The 16,817-nt window shown below is 49.0% G+C and overlaps 1 protein-coding gene across 1 annotated transcript in view; it reads left to right on the top strand.

The window, feature by feature from the left end:
• The window catches only part of LOC119439933 (arylsulfatase B), a 322,975-nt gene that overhangs the window by 170,471 nt on the left and 135,687 nt on the right, over positions 1-16,817 (top strand). The window contains exon 5 of the mRNA XM_049661199.1: positions 13,419-13,529. Coding sequence (XP_049517156.1) covers positions 13,419-13,529 — 111 coding nt within the window. The remainder of the gene's footprint in view (positions 1-13,418; positions 13,530-16,817) is intronic.

Raw genomic sequence — 16,817 nt, 5'->3', positions numbered from 1 at the left:
TAGCGGCCAAAAAGGAACTCGCAATTCGTGCTCAGACGTCAACGGAGCCTTACATCTCCTATGTTTATGACGTATTGTCTCTCTGCCACAAGGTCGGCAAGACCTGCCTGAAGCGGACGAAGTGGCTCACGTACTGGAACACGTAGCCGATGAGGCGTTCAATCTGCTACTGTGTAAGAACTGCTCTACAGTGGAGCCGGTCATCGCTGAATGTCATCGTTTTGAGCAGGCCAAAAGTCAGCGTATCACTCACCGCTTCAACCGACTTCCCAATACGGCTGCCACGTCCCCATGCGAAGGTTTAGCCACGCTTCGGCAAGCGCAAGCTACAGAAAACGTCACCAGGATCGTCCTTCGAGAACTCGAGGCCATGGCACCCGTTACCTCTCATGACGGTATGCAAAGCAACAACCTGGCCGCAAACCAGCCGATTGGCGCACACCTGATGACCGGCCCATCTGCTTCACATGCTCTAGGATTGGACACATCGCCCGCCATTGCCGCAGCCGCTGGCCCACGTCCTACCGACCAAACCCTTACAATCGCCCGGACCGTGCACCATATGCTCCGTCGTTCCGTCCTGAGGCTTCAAGTGCTGAACGTCCTCCTAGGAAAAACCGGATCAGCCGCTCCCCATCGCCCCAGCGTCGTCAGTTCCGCTGGCCCCAACCTCGCCGCTCTCGGTCTCCCTTTGACCGCCTCTCGGAAGACTAGTCAGTGCAGCCCCCGGAGGTGACGCTGCATTTACGACCCGGCCTGAAAATCCTCTGATTGTCCCTTATAGCCGATGCAACCTTCTTGTAGTTCTGGTTGATGGTGTGGCAGCTACAGCTCTTGTTGATACCGGCGCACAAATTTCTGTAACGAGCTCGAGCCTTCGGCGCCACCTCCAGAAAGTCCTGACGCCCGCGGCTTCACCTACCGTCCGAGTACCCTACGGGAGTACACCTGCCGTGCTTGGAATGTGCACTGCACGCATCACCATTTCTGGTCGCCACATATCTGTTCTTTTTGCTGTTCTAGAACACTTCCCTATGGCCTCATCCTTGTAATAGACTTTCTGTCCACCCACGCTGCCCTTATCGACTGCTCCGCGGGAGTTCTCCGGCTAGAACTTCCCTCGTGCTCCGACAACGTCGATGCCGGCGCACCCCGCCTACGCTCCGTCCAGTTTCTTCGACTGCCTCCGCAAGCCGCAATATACGTCCAACTTTCAGCCTTTCGGCCCCTACCCGATGGCGACTACGTTGCCTGCCCTATTCCTGAGGTAGCCATGACACGCAACGTCGCGCTCCCCTATACGGTGGTGATAGTTACAAACAACCGCACCTCTTTTCCCATCCTCAATTGTGGCTTGTCGACGCAAGTTCTTCCTCGCGGCATGTCACTCGCTCATCTGACCCCATTGGCCGGCGACACGGTTTCTGCCCTGACCACAGAACCTCTACCGGATTTTACACTGCCGTCATCGCAGTCAGGTTCGTCCCGCGACCACTTCGCCCGCATGATATCAGGAGACCTCGCTCCGGCACAGTCCACTACCCTTCGCCACCTGCTGGTTTCCTACCAGGAGATCTTTGACTTTGGCAACCGTCCTCCGGGCCAGACTTTCGTCTTCACCCATCGCATTCATACCGGCGATGCGAGTCCTATTCACCGACGGCCTTACCGTGTGTCAGCTCCGGAGCGTGCTGTCTTCTAACAGGAAGTGGCGAAAAATGCTGGGCAAAGGCATAATTGAGCCCTCATGCAGTCCTTGGGCTTCGCCCGTCGTACTTGTGAAAAAGAAGGACAATAGCTGGAGATTCAGTGGAGACTACCACCACCTCAACCAGATTACCAAGGATGTGTATGCTCTCCCGCGTATTGATGACGCACTGGACTGCTTGCACGGCGCCGGATATTTCTCTTCCATCGACCTGCGCGCAGGATACTGGCAAATCGCTGTGGACGACGGAGACCGCGAGAAGAATGCCTTCGTGACACCTGATGGCCTCTATCAATTTAAAGTGATGCCTTTTTGTCTATGTAACGCTCCTGCTACTTTCGAGCGCATCATGGACTCTCTTTTTTGAGGCATCAAGTGGTCCATATGCCTTTGCTACCTGGACGATGTTATCGTTTTTTCGACAACGTTTGAAAACCATATCACTCGCCTGTCCACCATCCTTGATGTTTTTCGCCATGCTCGTCTTCAGCTTAACTCGTCGAAATGTCGCTTTGAGCACCGTCAAATCTGTGTACTCAGCCACCTTGTTGACGCTGCAGGAGTGCAGCCAGACCCTGACAAAGTCCGCGCGATTAGTCAGTTCCCTACTCCATGGTCGGCCAAGGACGTCCGCAGTTTTCTTGGCCTGTGCTCGTACATCCGTCCTTTTGTCCAGAACTTCGCGGAAGTAGCCCGCCCTCTCACTGGCCTACTGAAGAAGAACGTCGTTTTCACTGGGGGTCGTGAACAAGCTGATGCCTTTTCATCGCTTTTTGCCATCCTAACGACCCCACCTGTTCAAGCACATTTTGATCCGACAGCCAGCACGGACGTTCGTACCGACGCCAGTGGCCACGGTATAGGCGCCGTCCTTGCAAAACAGTAGCATGGCGTACACCGCGTGGTCGCCTATGCAAGCCGCCTTCTGTCGCCGTCGGAGCAAAATTACTCCATCGCAGAACGCGAGTGCTTAGCTCTCGTCAGGGCCATCGCAAAATTCCGACCGTACCTGTATGGCAGGCACTTCTCAGTTATTACAGACCACCATGCACGTTGCTGGCTTTCCTCGCTCATGGACCCCACTGGTCGCCTTGGCACTCCGCTTGCAAGAGTACTCATTTTCTGTGTTCTACAAATCTGGACGGCTTCACCAAGACGCCGACTGCTTGTCCCGATACCCGGTCGATCCCCCTGATGCACTGGAAGATGAACCTGAGACCTTCGTTCTGGCTATTACAGACTTCGTCCACATAGCTGATGAACAGTGCCGCGACTTGTCTTTGCGGCCTATTTTAGACGGTCTCAACTCACCACACCCTGACCCTTCCCTACGGATGTTTGTGCTCCACAACGACACCTTACACCGCTACAACGCCCGGCCTGACGGCGCTGAGCTCTTTCTTGTTGTTCCCGCGCATCTCCGCTCTGCTCTTTTGCGCCAGCTTCACGATGCACCGATCGCCGGACACCTAGGCGTGTCCCGCACGTATGATCGCATCCGTAGGCGCTTCTTTTGGCCTGGTCTCTACCCTTCTGTGCGACAGTACGTTGCGGCTTGTGACCTCCACCAGAGATGCAAGACTCCTGCCCTACTGTCTGCTGGCAGCCTTCAGCCCCTTGATATACCTGATGATCCATTTTTCCAGGTGGGAATCGATCTTCAAGGGCCTTTCCCCATGTCAACCACTGGCAATAGATGGGTTGCCGTCACTACTGACTACGCACGTGGCGCTGTTACACGAGCACTTCCCACCAGCAGTGCTAGTGATGTAGTCGATTTCATTCTTCACGACGTCATCCTGCGCCACGGTGCTCCTCGTCAGTTAATCACGGACCGCGGCCGCTGCTTCCTATCAACCGTACTCTAACAGATATGCTTGCTATGTACGTGTCTGAGGACCACCGAGACTGGGACATCTACTTGCCTTTTGTGACCTTCGGCTACAACTCTTCTCGTCATAACACAGCTGGCTACTCACCTTTTTATCTACCACCATTGCCCATGGACACCATACTTCATCCTCACGCAGACACATCCTCTGCCTATGCTCGTGATGCCCTTGCCCGTGCTGACATCGCCCGCCAGGTTGCCCGCGATCGCTTATCGGCTTCACAGGTCAATCAAAAATGTCTCTATGACCGCCGACACCGGGAGGTGAACTTCCATCCAGGATCGCTCGTCTTGCTGTGGTTCCTGTCACGTCGCGTTGGCCTATGCGAAAAACGCATCACCCGCTATGCTGGACCTTACCGCGTCGTACGCAAACTCACTAATGTGACCTATGAAATCGCTCCGCTAAATCCTAAGTCAGCCTCTGGAACAATCGCGAGCGACATAGTCCATGTTTCGCGCGTTAAACCGTACCACTCTCGGCCCGGGCCCTAATTGCAACGGGACGGGGCTACTACCACCGGAGGGTAATGTCACGAGCGAGGATCCTGTAGTCAGTGCTTGGACGATGATGACGATGACGGAGTGACTTTCTAGTGTGAACCCACTCGCTTTACCATTGCTGTAGCGTTGTGCACCTTACCTTGTAAATATAACCAGCGTATATATAATCTCCCCGTAACAATATATTGTGAGCGCATTTTGGGCATATCGTCGTCGTCATCTGTACATACGACTCATCATCTTGTGTGAGCGCTATTTGCGCATATCCTCGTCATCATTTGTACATACGACTCATCATCATATTTTGTCTCGTGCGGTGCTTGGTATCTCCGTCGGGCGGCTGCTCAAAAAGAAAGGCATCGCATCGGTCGACGTCTCACAAGTGGTGGAGTGTGCTTGGATTCCCACGTCCTCTTGCTTCCCGATTCCCCTGGAGCTCCGGTCCGGTTGTCGTTTGCTCTCGCCTATCACGGTGATGGCAGAAACCAACCCATCCACCAGTGCTGCTAGCACCTCTGCTCAATCAGCTGGGCCTACCTGGACGGTGAACACCAAACACCGAGATCCTCCCGTCTTTGCCGGCCTCCGCAGCGACGACGTGGAAGATTGGCTCGATCGCTACTACAGAGCCAGCGACGTCAACCATTGGGACGACACGCACAAATTGCAGTATGTCGCTTTTTACCTAACCGAAGTTGCGAAGACGTGGTTTTTTAACCACGAAAGTGACTTTTCGGACTGGCCATCATTCACCCGGCAATTTCGCCAGATATTGGGCATGTCCTCTGGACACTCCGAAGTCGCGAAACATAGGCTGGCAACGCGCATACAAGAACAGGACGAGTCCTATACATCCTCCATTGAAGACGTCCTCGCTCTCTGCCGCCGCGCACAGAATGACATGGCGGAAGCTGACCGCGTTCGCACATACTGAAGGGCATCAACACAGTCGCCTTTAATGCTCTCGTCATGCAGAGCCCAAACTGCGTTGCTGATATTATCACAGCATGCCAACGTGTAGTCACACTCCAGTCTATTCGCCTGCCACGCGCCTCTTGCGACCCTCGTCTCAACAGTGATGCTGAGTTGCGAGCCCTGATACGCACTCTCATCACGGAGGAACTTCACGGACATTCTTTCTGAACCTTCGACGCTTGCAACCGTTCGCCCCGCTCCTTCTGGACTGCGTGACATCATCAAGGACGAACTGGCGTCGATAACAAACGCCTAAATGGACAAGTCTACTGGACCATGTCTTCCGCCAAGTTATGCCGAAATTACCTCCCCGCCTCCCTCGACCGTTCAGTCTCCACCTGCCGAAGCTTACAGCGACCCCCTAGCTTCGCTGGCAGCGAATACTTCTGCAAAGCCGTACTACTTGCCGTGGCGGTCGTCGCGCCCTGTTTGTTTCTACTGCGATATTCGCGGCCACATTTCTCGCTAGTGCCGTCGGCGTCATCAAGATGAAAGGCGGGGATATGCTACCTTTGAGCCAGACAGCGCACCTAGGTTTGACTCCTACATTCCCGGGCGTCACCCAGGTGAAAGGCGAGGCTACGCCACCTTTGAGCGAGACACGACACCAGGGTTATATTCCTACGTTCCCGGACCGTACACAACGTCTTCTGGTCGCTCTCTTTCACCTTCCCAGTACATGGCTCGAGCATCCCTCTCGCCCCGGCGTCGCTCTCCTTCACGATACCGCCGTTCCTCATCGCCCTTGCGTGCTGCTTCCCATGTTGTCGACACCCGTTCGGAAAACTAGAGGCTGCAGTTTTTGGAGGAGAAACTGCATCGTATCGGACTTACGCAATTCCTCCTGCTCGCCCCGCCAATTTACTCTAGGTTTGTGCGGAAGGTGTTTCTGTCGACGCCCTCCCACTCACGCCCGCTTGTCACCGCTGGAGCGTTACCGCAGTGGATCATCTAACGCGGTACGCTGAGACAGCTGCTCTTCGCTCTAGTACTGCCTCCGAAGTCGCCGAGTTTTTCGTGCACGGTTAATGAGTGATCGCAGTCGCCAGTTCGTGGCCGACGTAGTCGAAGAGCTGTTGCGTCTCTGTGCTTGCCAGTTTCGCCACGCGACCCCGTATCACCCACAGACAAATGGTCTCGTCGAGCGCACTAACAGAACTTTGACCAACATGCTTTCGATGTACGCGGATTCCAGGCACAAAAATTGGGATGACATCTTGCCTTTTATCACATACGCCTACAACACCGCAAAGCATGAAACTACAGGCTACAGCCCTTTCTATCTTCTTTATGTTCGATCACCCCGCAGCTTCCTTGACACCATTCTACTTTTACTCCTCATACGGACTCTTCTATTGCCCAGACTCTCTGCCGCGCTGAGGAAGCACGCCGCATAGCTCAGCTCCGTACGTTGGCGTCCCAAGACCACTCCAAGATCCACTACGATTCACGACATAAGAATGTGTCATACGACAAAGGGGACATTGTATGGCTTTGGACACCACTTCGCAAGCGCGGCCTGTGCCAGAAGTTTCTGGCCCGTTACACCGGACCTTTCGTCATCACCGATCGTCTAAGTGATGTGACCTACTCGATTGCTCGTCTCGTGTCCAATGGCTACCGGTCTAAGAAGACGCAGCTTGTTCACGTCGCTCGCCTGAAACGCTGTCATCCACGTGACTCCGAGTGGACGTAACAGTTACTCGCCCAGCGGGCTTCGTCTGAGAAGGGAGGAGTGTTACGCTAAAGCTACGAAAAGGACTGAAGAAGAGGAGAACGAAGTGCACTTGTCTTGGTAGCGGCTCAGTGTCGGTGCGGCCCCTTTTCATCAATTCATCTGTTAAATAAACACACCCCATCGTAACAATATATATATATATATATATATATATGCGTGCACAAAATCAAAGCGTGCCTCTGCAGTTGACATGCAGTATTGTCATCCCTTGCGAGGCGTTCATGACGAGTTCAGTCAATGTTAATCTCTTGCAGCATATATTAGGGCTAGCACAGGCGAGTTCAGGCACCCATTACCAGCGAACATTATTGAACCAAAGAATAAGGAATTAAGGCGAAGTAAACTGCTTTTGATGACATTGTCCTATTGATGCAGATGATGCAGATGACATTGTCCTATTGAGCAACAATGTAGAGGAATTACAACAAATGATTGAGGACCTTCATCCAGAAAGTGCAAGAATTGGGTTGAAGATGAATATGCAGAAGACAAAGATAATGTTCAATAGCCTGGCAAGGGAACAAGAATTCAGGATCGCCAGTCAGCCTCTAGAGTCTGTAAAGGAATATGTTTATCTAGGTCAATTACTCACAGGGGACCCTGATCATGAGAAAGAAATTTACAGAAGAATAAAATTGGGTTGGAGTGCATACGGCAGGCATTGCCAAATCCTGACTGGGAGCTTACCACTGTCATTGAAAAGAAAAGTGTACAATCATTGCATACTACCGGTGCTAACATATGGGGCAGAAACTTGGAGGTTAACAAAGAAGCTCGAGAACAAGTTAAGGACCGCACAAAGAGCGATGGAACGAAAAATCGTAGGAGTAACGTTAAGAGACAGGAAGAGAGCGGTGTGGATCAGAGAACAAACGGGGGTAGACGATATTCTAGTTGACATTAAGCGGAAGAAATGGAGCTGGGCAGGCCATGTAATGCGTAGGATGGATAACCGGTGGACCATTAGGGTTACAGAATGGATACCAAGAGAAGGGAATCGCAGTCGAGGACGGCAGAAAGTCAGGTGGGATGATGAGATTAGGAAATTCGCAGGCGCAAGTTGGAATACGCTAGCGCAAGACAGGGGTAATTGGAGATCGCAGGGAGAGGCCTTCGTCCTGCAGTGGACATAAATATAGGCTGATGATGATGATGATGAAACTGCTTTTATAACAGAGTTCTGGCTATCGCGATTGAAAATGAACCGTCTTCACTTTGTGCAGTGCGCAAACAAGATACGTTATGCGGTGACACGACGCGGGCCCACCTTGGGTGCGTGACCGTTCTCGACCGAAGGCTACCGGAAGCTCTCATAGGCGCATATATGTACATAATGCGACTATGTAGTGAGTTAGATCTGTATGTGTTAATGTTATACTGACACATTTGTTTGCCTCTTACGCCAAACAAAGTTCAAGAGAAGGCCATTAGCTACGATACTGATAAAACAGACAAAGGAAATAAATATGCCATTTTAAGTATCGACGTGCCTCAATCTCTGGCTGACCAGCGCGGATTGTCAGATGCATTGTATTGGATTACCACGCTCACCTGAAGGGGGCCAAAACTGAAGCTTGCCCTCCAAGTTACCATGGAACCCTTGTCGCCACAGATGGTATTTCTAAACTCATCTATTTGCGCTCGGCGACTGCGAGTTTTGGTGTTTAAGTTTCGGTAGAAGATAGCGCCGTCCATAACACACGCGTACAAAACACGCGCGCGCACATACACGAACATGCACACTCAGACACACACACATACATGTTCACACATGCAGGCACACACACACACACACAATTACAAAATAGAAGTTACAAACATTAACTTATGAATTACATACATGTAAATACTAACGTATACGCAAAAACACGAAAAACCTTTGCCAAGCCACGAAGAGTCAACAAAAAAGTTCAGCGACTAACTTAAAAAAAATCCATTTGCACAGTTACAGGTGCTTTATATTGAACTCAACGAAGAGTCCGGCTATGCAAAGAGCATTAAAATCTCCATGCAACTTCATCCCCAAATATAAGGAAAGCTGTAACACTCGCCTCGCAACGAACGACGTTCCTAGAAGGGCGAAATCCTTTCTCCCAATGTTATGGAGCCACTGCTTCCGGCGCACGACATTCCGTTCTCATCGGGGGATAGAAAATAATGCTAGCCCTTTCTCTGACCTGCTGCTGCATTGAAACGCTCAGCAGCAAGGCATTTCCACGGAGAACGAAGCTCAGATTCTTACGGAAAGACGAAAAAACTTAGGAAACGCACGTTCGGAGTGGCAGGGCGACCACCGCTTGGCAGGCGCAGGCGGGCGGGAGAAACTAAAAGCGCGTGAACGCAAGTTTCGCGCCACTTTCGTGACGTCAGTGTCGCCAGATGAATGAATGGATGGATGCTATGAGCATCCCCTTTGAAATGGGGTGGTGGGTTGCGCCGCCAAGCTCTTGTTATTATTTTGCCTAATTTCCCACCTTTATTTTGGAGAAAACACACAACTACAAAGAATTCCTAGCATCAAACTTTTTGAACCATTACTGGGACCTTTTCTGCCACCAAACCTCCATCCGCCTCTTACTAATTTCTATAGCGGACATGTTTACTTTCCCCCAGGTATCTCTGAACCCAAGGGCTTCGAGGAGGTCAGGGGAGCCTAGACTGGAATCTGGATAGATTTCTTCACATTAGTATAAAACACGGTCCATTGTTTCCCTAGCTTTACCGCAGCAAGCACATGCGTCTTCATCCTTGGTGTACCTCGATTTATAACTACGCGTTCTAAGGCATCCTGATCTCGCTTCGAAAAGTAAGGAGCTTCCCTTTGAGTTATCATAAATTGCTTCTTTCCTGATTTCGATTTTTTCCCTTGAGGTAGTTAGTCATAGCAGGTTTGTTTTCCATTGCCGCCACCCATGACATTGTCTCAGCCTCTCTCACTTTGCGTTTGACGTTGTTTGTTGCCCTGTTGCTGACGATACCGGTCGCATACTTGCTGGTAAGCTTCCTAGTTCTTTTCCTCCACTGTGAGTCAATGTTTTGCCTGTACAAATACCTGAACACCCTCCTGTTGCACCCCATCTACTTTCTTCCATATTCCTCAGTCGTTCTTCAAAATCAATTTTGCTCTCAGCCTCCCTTACCTCAAAATTTGTCCAGCCCATATCACCCTGCACAGCTCCATTAGTAGTCTTCCCGTGGGCGCCCAATGCGAGGCGTCCCACTGACCTTTGGTTGTCATCGAGTCCTGATTGTACCCCTGACTTCAAGCAAACAACCGCTTTTCCAAATGTTAGCCCTGGAACATTACACTTTTCCACATGCCCCGGAGCACCTCGTACCTATTGTATCCCCACAGCGCTCTGTGCTTCATTATGGCCGCATTTCACTTCCCTTTTGCTATTATTGTTTTTTCCTATGTCTCCAGATATCTATCGCCTTCGTTTATCCATACACCCAGGTATTTGTATTCTTTTACCTGAGGTATTCCCTGGCCCTAGCTGTATCAACACTGTATCTTCACTGTTTTCATTTAATAGCATAAAACCTGATTTTTAACGCTCGATTTTAATCCTAAATTCTCAAACTCTCACCTGTCGGGGTAGTATCGCACGCCACAGCCATTCAGCGTGGCGGATGCGCTGGCTCCGCGAATGAGGGGGAGAAAAAAGAAGGTTGACGACGCCGGCGAGGGTGCCGCGACGTAGATCAAAGAGCACCGCTACTTTCCAACATCAAGGAGCTTTAGGCACCCTATGTCGCACTGGATGGTGGCGCCATCTCTTGATCCTTTTTGTGACATCCACTTGAACACCATAGCCTCCGAGATTTGCCACCGTGCGCAAATCACGGAGGCCATGTGTACACGTGGCGCTCGCTGACACCCGTAAGTGCAGCCGTTTTCTTAATTAGCATTCGTGTACGTCTACCGCACTCCGTCATCACTGTTCCAAGCAAGTTCAATACCACAAAAGCAAGTCTGCGGACTCCACTTTTGCGAAGAAGCCCTTCCCAGGAGGGAGTCCTCCGCTAGGTTGTGGCGGCGCAGACTACGCGTATGAATTTAGTCTCTGTCAAAACAATTAATTGTTTGTACTTTTAAAATGTTAATAATGTCTGTACGGCAGCATTGCATTATTTTCCTTGTTGTGTTAATGTTTTCATTCGAACAAATTTCACTCGATATCATACAGGCTCAATAAATACTTTATTAAAGAGCGAAGCAACGTCGCGCAATAAACAACCTTGCGACGTGCAGGCAAGCTTCCAAGTAAGCTACTGCCGAAAAGAACACTTGTCAAAATCATTCAGTCGTCCACTGGGTTCCGAACGGTCCCACTACGTGACGCTGCGCAAGAATCTGCGCTCGCGGGTCGCGTAGCATTGCCTGTGCTGCACGGAACTACTGAAGCAGACTTTACGAGGCATTCAGGACATGCCGTAATAGGAGGCCCTCTTTCGCTTCAAGTCTGAACCTGGATCGACTGGTTCTACACTCGGCCTCCAGGTGGCGAGCAATTAGTTGGAGTCACGAATACACTCCGTGTATTTTCTCCGTGCAACTTTTGCGGTAAGGAAACATGAAGCACTCCTTGCATAAGGTTAGGAACTTACCCAAGGAAAGGAAAGTTTGAGAATTGGACAATAGGTTATTCTTTTCGTTATTTTCCATTGCCCTACTGTAATACTCTCAGATGACGGCCCTTTAAGGGTGCCATTCATAAGATAAATGAATAAATTACGCGATACCTTGCAACAAATTCAATAGAGGCTTTTATAAGAAGTTGTGGTCACTTTTGTACAACGTAAGCGTTGATAAGCAACTTTAACAGACTTCCAGGCTGCGTCATTTTTCATGACGAGTTCATGTGAGGGTTCAGAACATGAACGATTAGCAAAGAAGACGAGCGAAGGAAATCCTCCATAACCTAAAGTGATACCTTATACGCATGAGACTTCGTACCACATCAAGAAGGTCGCCCAAGGTATCTCTTTCAGCGCCTTGCCGGCTGACAAAGATGCGCCGTAGACGAGTAAGAAAGATAAAATTACCCTTTTCAAAGAAGGACGTGCTACACAGAGTGCAATAAACGTGCAGTACACCGACTTTCACTCAATTGCAAAATAATATACATAGTACAACAGGGTCGGAGTTTTAGTGAAAGAAAGCCGCCGTGGTGACGTAGTGGCTTTGGCTTCGCGCTGCTAAGCCAGATGGTGTGAGATGGAATCCCGGCCGCGGCGGCTGCATTTCAATGGGGGCGAAATGCAAGAACGCCCACGTACTCTGCATTGGGTGCGCGGTAAAGAACCCCAGATAGTCAAAATTAGTCCGGAGTCCCCAACTCCGACATGCCTCATAGTCATATCGTGAATTCAGCACGTAATTATTTATTATTATAATGAAAGAGCATGTGAACACTACTTGAAAGTAAAGAATCGGTCAGGTGGGCACCTCAGCGAGCATTGTGCGAAGTGCCAATTCACGTCGGTCCTGAAGTCAACAAAATCCCTGAGAAAATCCGGCGGTAAACTAAAAGGTAAATACGTTAAGCTTAATTTATGAATTAGGTAGAAGACACGTGCCTAAGCGTAGCTGCCGTAGCCCACCAGGATAAAAAAAACTTTCTGCACGGGGAATACGTGCCCGGGCTTTCGCTTCGGGAATGGTTGCGAGACAGGCGGAGGCGCTTCTGAAGAGCAAGTCAAGAACTTATTCTGACCCCGTGCATTACATTACGTGGTTCCCCGCTCACATGGGTGACAACGTGCTGCCGGGCCGTCCGAAGCCCAATGAGATTGCTCACCGCCGTGCGCGAGAATTCACGCGCCGCGACGGCGGTGAGGCTTCATTGGATCCGGAGGAGCTCGGCCACAGCGACCCCTTATTAACATTTCATGAAATCGTCTCCCACTATAAAGAGGAACGCAGGCGCTTCCCGCCTCTACACCCAAATCTATGTAGAGCTCAATCGATCACGCTTAGGATGCTTCAGACGAGGTCATATCCCTCGCGAGGTTTCCTAAGCAGGATTAATACAGAAATTGACCCACAGTGCCCGGATTGTGGGGAGGAGTTTAGCACTCTAGCACATATGCTCTGGCAGTGTCCTGCGTTACGGGATACGTCACTCACCAGCGAACAGGACTGGGACGAGGCCATCTCAAGTACGGAACTCAAGCTCCAGTCCATGGCCGTCCAGAGGGCCCGTGAAAGAGCGGAGAGGCTTGGCCTCCCGATTCCGACATGGGAGCAGCCAGCGGCGAGCCGGGGGCCGCAGCGGGTCTCCGCCGGCTAGTCCCTCAGGACCTCAATAAAAGTTCATTGTCTGTCTGTCTGTCTGCAAGGTAATGTTTAGTTCTGGGTGGAGGTGGTGCATGGTTATGACTCGCGCAAAGCCGCAGTTGAACTTACAACAACCGCAGTACGTTCTACGTACCGCAACGTCCTGTGTGGTCGTGCTATCTATACATCTCCGCCTTTCGGTGTTATCGCGTTAAATCACAAGAGTCTAGTGGGTACCCTACTCATCGTGGTGTAAGCTGGCCTCAGTAGAGTTTCTCAGAAAAGCTCTCAGATTTTTATGCGTCAATCTGTTTTTCAGTGGCACCTCGGCTTCTGCAAGGCTTCATACACGCCAACAAAAAGAGGGTTCGTCAGTCACATCGGTAACTACGGAGGAGCCGTCGAATACTACACACATCTCAGAGTATCGGTGAGTGGACCAGTCACAATTTAAGTGTAGCTCGCGGTAATAATTAGGCACTTTGACTCGTACTTACTTACAGAACGACACATTAGGTGGAATAGTAATTAACACCCAGCGCTACTGTTTTACCGAACAGAACATCACACGTCTAGGTATACAACACCATAACCCTCAAACTTAACTGCAGGATGAATCTAAATAAATGGTATACTAAATAAATAGTATAGTAAGCTCAAGGTCGTAAGTCCAAATCCTCCGCCAGTCCACTACACTTTCCGAGTGGCGCCTGACACCAGCAAAAAAATATCGCCGAGAGCTAGTGGGGCTATACAAGTCCAGGTACAACCAAATTAAGATGGCACACTAAGCTTCAACAAAGTCACTCTCTCATCAGAACAGGAATTGGCCTCCATGGTGCAGTATTCGGCCACTACCTCCCTCATGATTCTTGCAATTAACTCATGGCCCTCACTCCCCAGCAGCTGCGGGGCACCTGACCAAGGCGGCGGTCAGACCTGCTGCGCGGCAGAGGGTGCTAAGAATCTCTGGGTCCGGACAGGCCGCCAATGGAAACTGAACCTGGCAACGTTCAACACAAAGCAGCCTATCGAGTGAGGCTAGCTTAGCAGGGCTATTTGAAGAATTATCAGCTATTGCCTGGGATATTGTTGACCTTAGTGAGGTGACCAGAACTAGTGAGGCTTATACAGTGCTGACTAACGGTCACCTCCTCTGCTACAGAGGTCTTCGAGATGGGAGAGAATTCGGAGTAGCATTTCTAGTCCGTAAGGACATAGCGGGCAACATTGATGAATTCTACAGCATTAACGAGAGAGTAGCTGTCGTCGTAATAAAGCTGAATAGGAGGTATAAAATGAAGGTTGTACAAGCCTACGCCTCAACCTCCAGTCACGATGATAAAGAAATAGAACAGTTTTATGAAGATGTTGAATTAGCAATGAGAAAGGTGCAAACTCAGTATACTGTAGTCATGGGCGACTTCAATGCAAAAGTGTGGAAAAAACAGGCTGGCGAGCCAGCAATTGGCAACTGCGGCATCGATTCTAGGAACACTAGAGGAGAGATGGTAGAATTCACTGAAAGGAATACGCTCCGAATAATGAATACCTTCTTCAGGAAGCGCAGCAACAGGAATTGGACCTGGAAAATCCCTAATAGAAAAACAAGGAATGAAATAGATTTCATACTCTCTGCCGATCCCAGCATAGTGCAGGATGTATTTTTTATTTATTTATTTTATTTATTTATTTTATTTAACAATAATAGCAAGGAGGGCATATATATGAATTCGAAAGAAGTACAATCAAATCTTTTAGACAATGCAAAACGCTGAAGTAATCAGTACAAGAAGATCAGTAGTAACAATGCGACAAGTATCAATGCGACAAATCACGACAAGACTACAAATTACGACCATTACAATGGTCGGGTGTGCAATGATGCAATCAGGTTAGTGAAATACAAAATCCGGATACAGGTTATAAAAAATTACAGAAATTGCTCAGCCTGTACATCCACTTCCACTATAGTTAGGAACATATCTAAAGATGAAGCGTTAGTAATGCAAGGGCTAAGTTGGTTCCATTCCCTTATGGTTTGAGGTAAATATGAATATTTGAAGCAATTTGAGTTGGAAGTGTATTGATTAAGTGTTTGAGAGTGCCTGTAGCGTGTTGATCTAGAACGATTGTATGAAAATAGTCTGGACGTGTCAATGTTTATGGCACCAAGGATTAACTGAAACAAAAACTTTAGTCTTGCTAGTTTTGCCCTAGTGTGCAGTGTTAATAACCCAGCTTTATTTAGTAATTCACTCAGAGAATCCGTTACCTTGTATTTATTATCCATGAACCTTACTGCCTTCCTCAGCACCCCCTCCATTTTTGCTGTAGAAGTGTTAGGTAGGCTAAAGAGCAGTGACCATAGGTTAGTGAGGTCTAGGATTTCTCTCAATTTCAAGAGAGAAAGAATAAAGTTGGTCATGAAGAAACAGGCCAACCTAGACCCAGTAAGGGTAAAAGCAGGCCAATTCAGGCTGGTGCGCGCAAACAAATATGCAGCTTTAGAACAGGAAGATAAAGACAACGTAGAGGTTATGAATGAAACCGTAACTTGGTATATCTCAGAAGCAACAATTGAAGTGGGAGGTAAGGCACCAAGGCAACCAGTAGGTAAGCTCTCCCAAGTGACAAAGGACCTAATAAAGAAACGGCAAACATGAAATAGTCCAACTCGAGTGGTGAGATAGAATTCGCTGAACTGTTGAAACTGATCAACAAGCAGAACGTAGGGGATATCTGAAATTATAACGCGGAAAAGATTGAGGCAACAGTAAAATATGGACGCAGCAAGAAATCGTTGAGAACAAAACTAGGCATAGGACAAGGCAAAATGTATGCACTGAAAGATAAGCAGGGTAAAACCATCAGCAATTTCGATGACATAGCAAAAGCAGCAGAATTCTATACTGACCTGTATAGTAACCCAGAGCAGCCAAACTACTTTCATTCGAAGTAGTGAGGAACAGGATACAGAGGCCCCTTCTATAACTAGCGATGAAGTTAGAAGGCTCTTGAAAGACATGACCAGGGAAAAAGGTGCTGGAGAAGATGGAATAACAGTCGGTTTAATCAAGGATGTGGGTCATAGCATACTTGAAATGCTTGCGGCCCTTAATACGCAATGCCTCATGACTTCGAGTAAATCAGAAAGCTGGAAGAGCGCCAACATTATACTCATCCATAAGAAGGGAGACGTTCAAGAATTGCAGAATTATAGACCCATTAGCTTGCTGTCAGTACTGTATAAAATGTTCACCAATGTAATTTCAAATAGAATCAGGGCAACACTTGACTTCAGCCAACCAAGAGAACAGGCTGGCTTCAGGTAGAGATATTCAACGAGGGATCATATTCATGTCATCAACCAGGTAATAGAGAAATCTGCGGAGTACAATCAACCTCACCGATGAATCACATCCATGTCATCAGCCAGGTAATAGAGAAATCTGCGGAGTCCAATCAACTTGTCTATATGGCTTTTATAGCTTATGAAAAAGCATTAGATTCAGTAGAGATACGAGCAGTCATAGAGGCATTGCGTAACCAAGGAGTACAGGATGCATACGTGAATATATTGGCAAATATCTACAAGGATTTCACAGCAACCTTGGTTCTCCACAAGAAAAGTAGAAAGTTACCTATCAATAGAGGGGTCAGGCAAGGAAACATAATCTCTACAATGCTATTCACTGCATGCTTAAAAGAAGTATTC

The sequence above is a fragment of the Dermacentor silvarum genome, chromosome 2, assembly GCF_013339745.2.
Source record: "Dermacentor silvarum isolate Dsil-2018 chromosome 2, BIME_Dsil_1.4, whole genome shotgun sequence".
Taxonomy (NCBI): domain Eukaryota; kingdom Metazoa; phylum Arthropoda; class Arachnida; order Ixodida; family Ixodidae; genus Dermacentor; species Dermacentor silvarum.
Note: the sequence above shows the minus strand (reverse complement) of the source record. Positions and strands in the feature narration are given on the sequence as shown.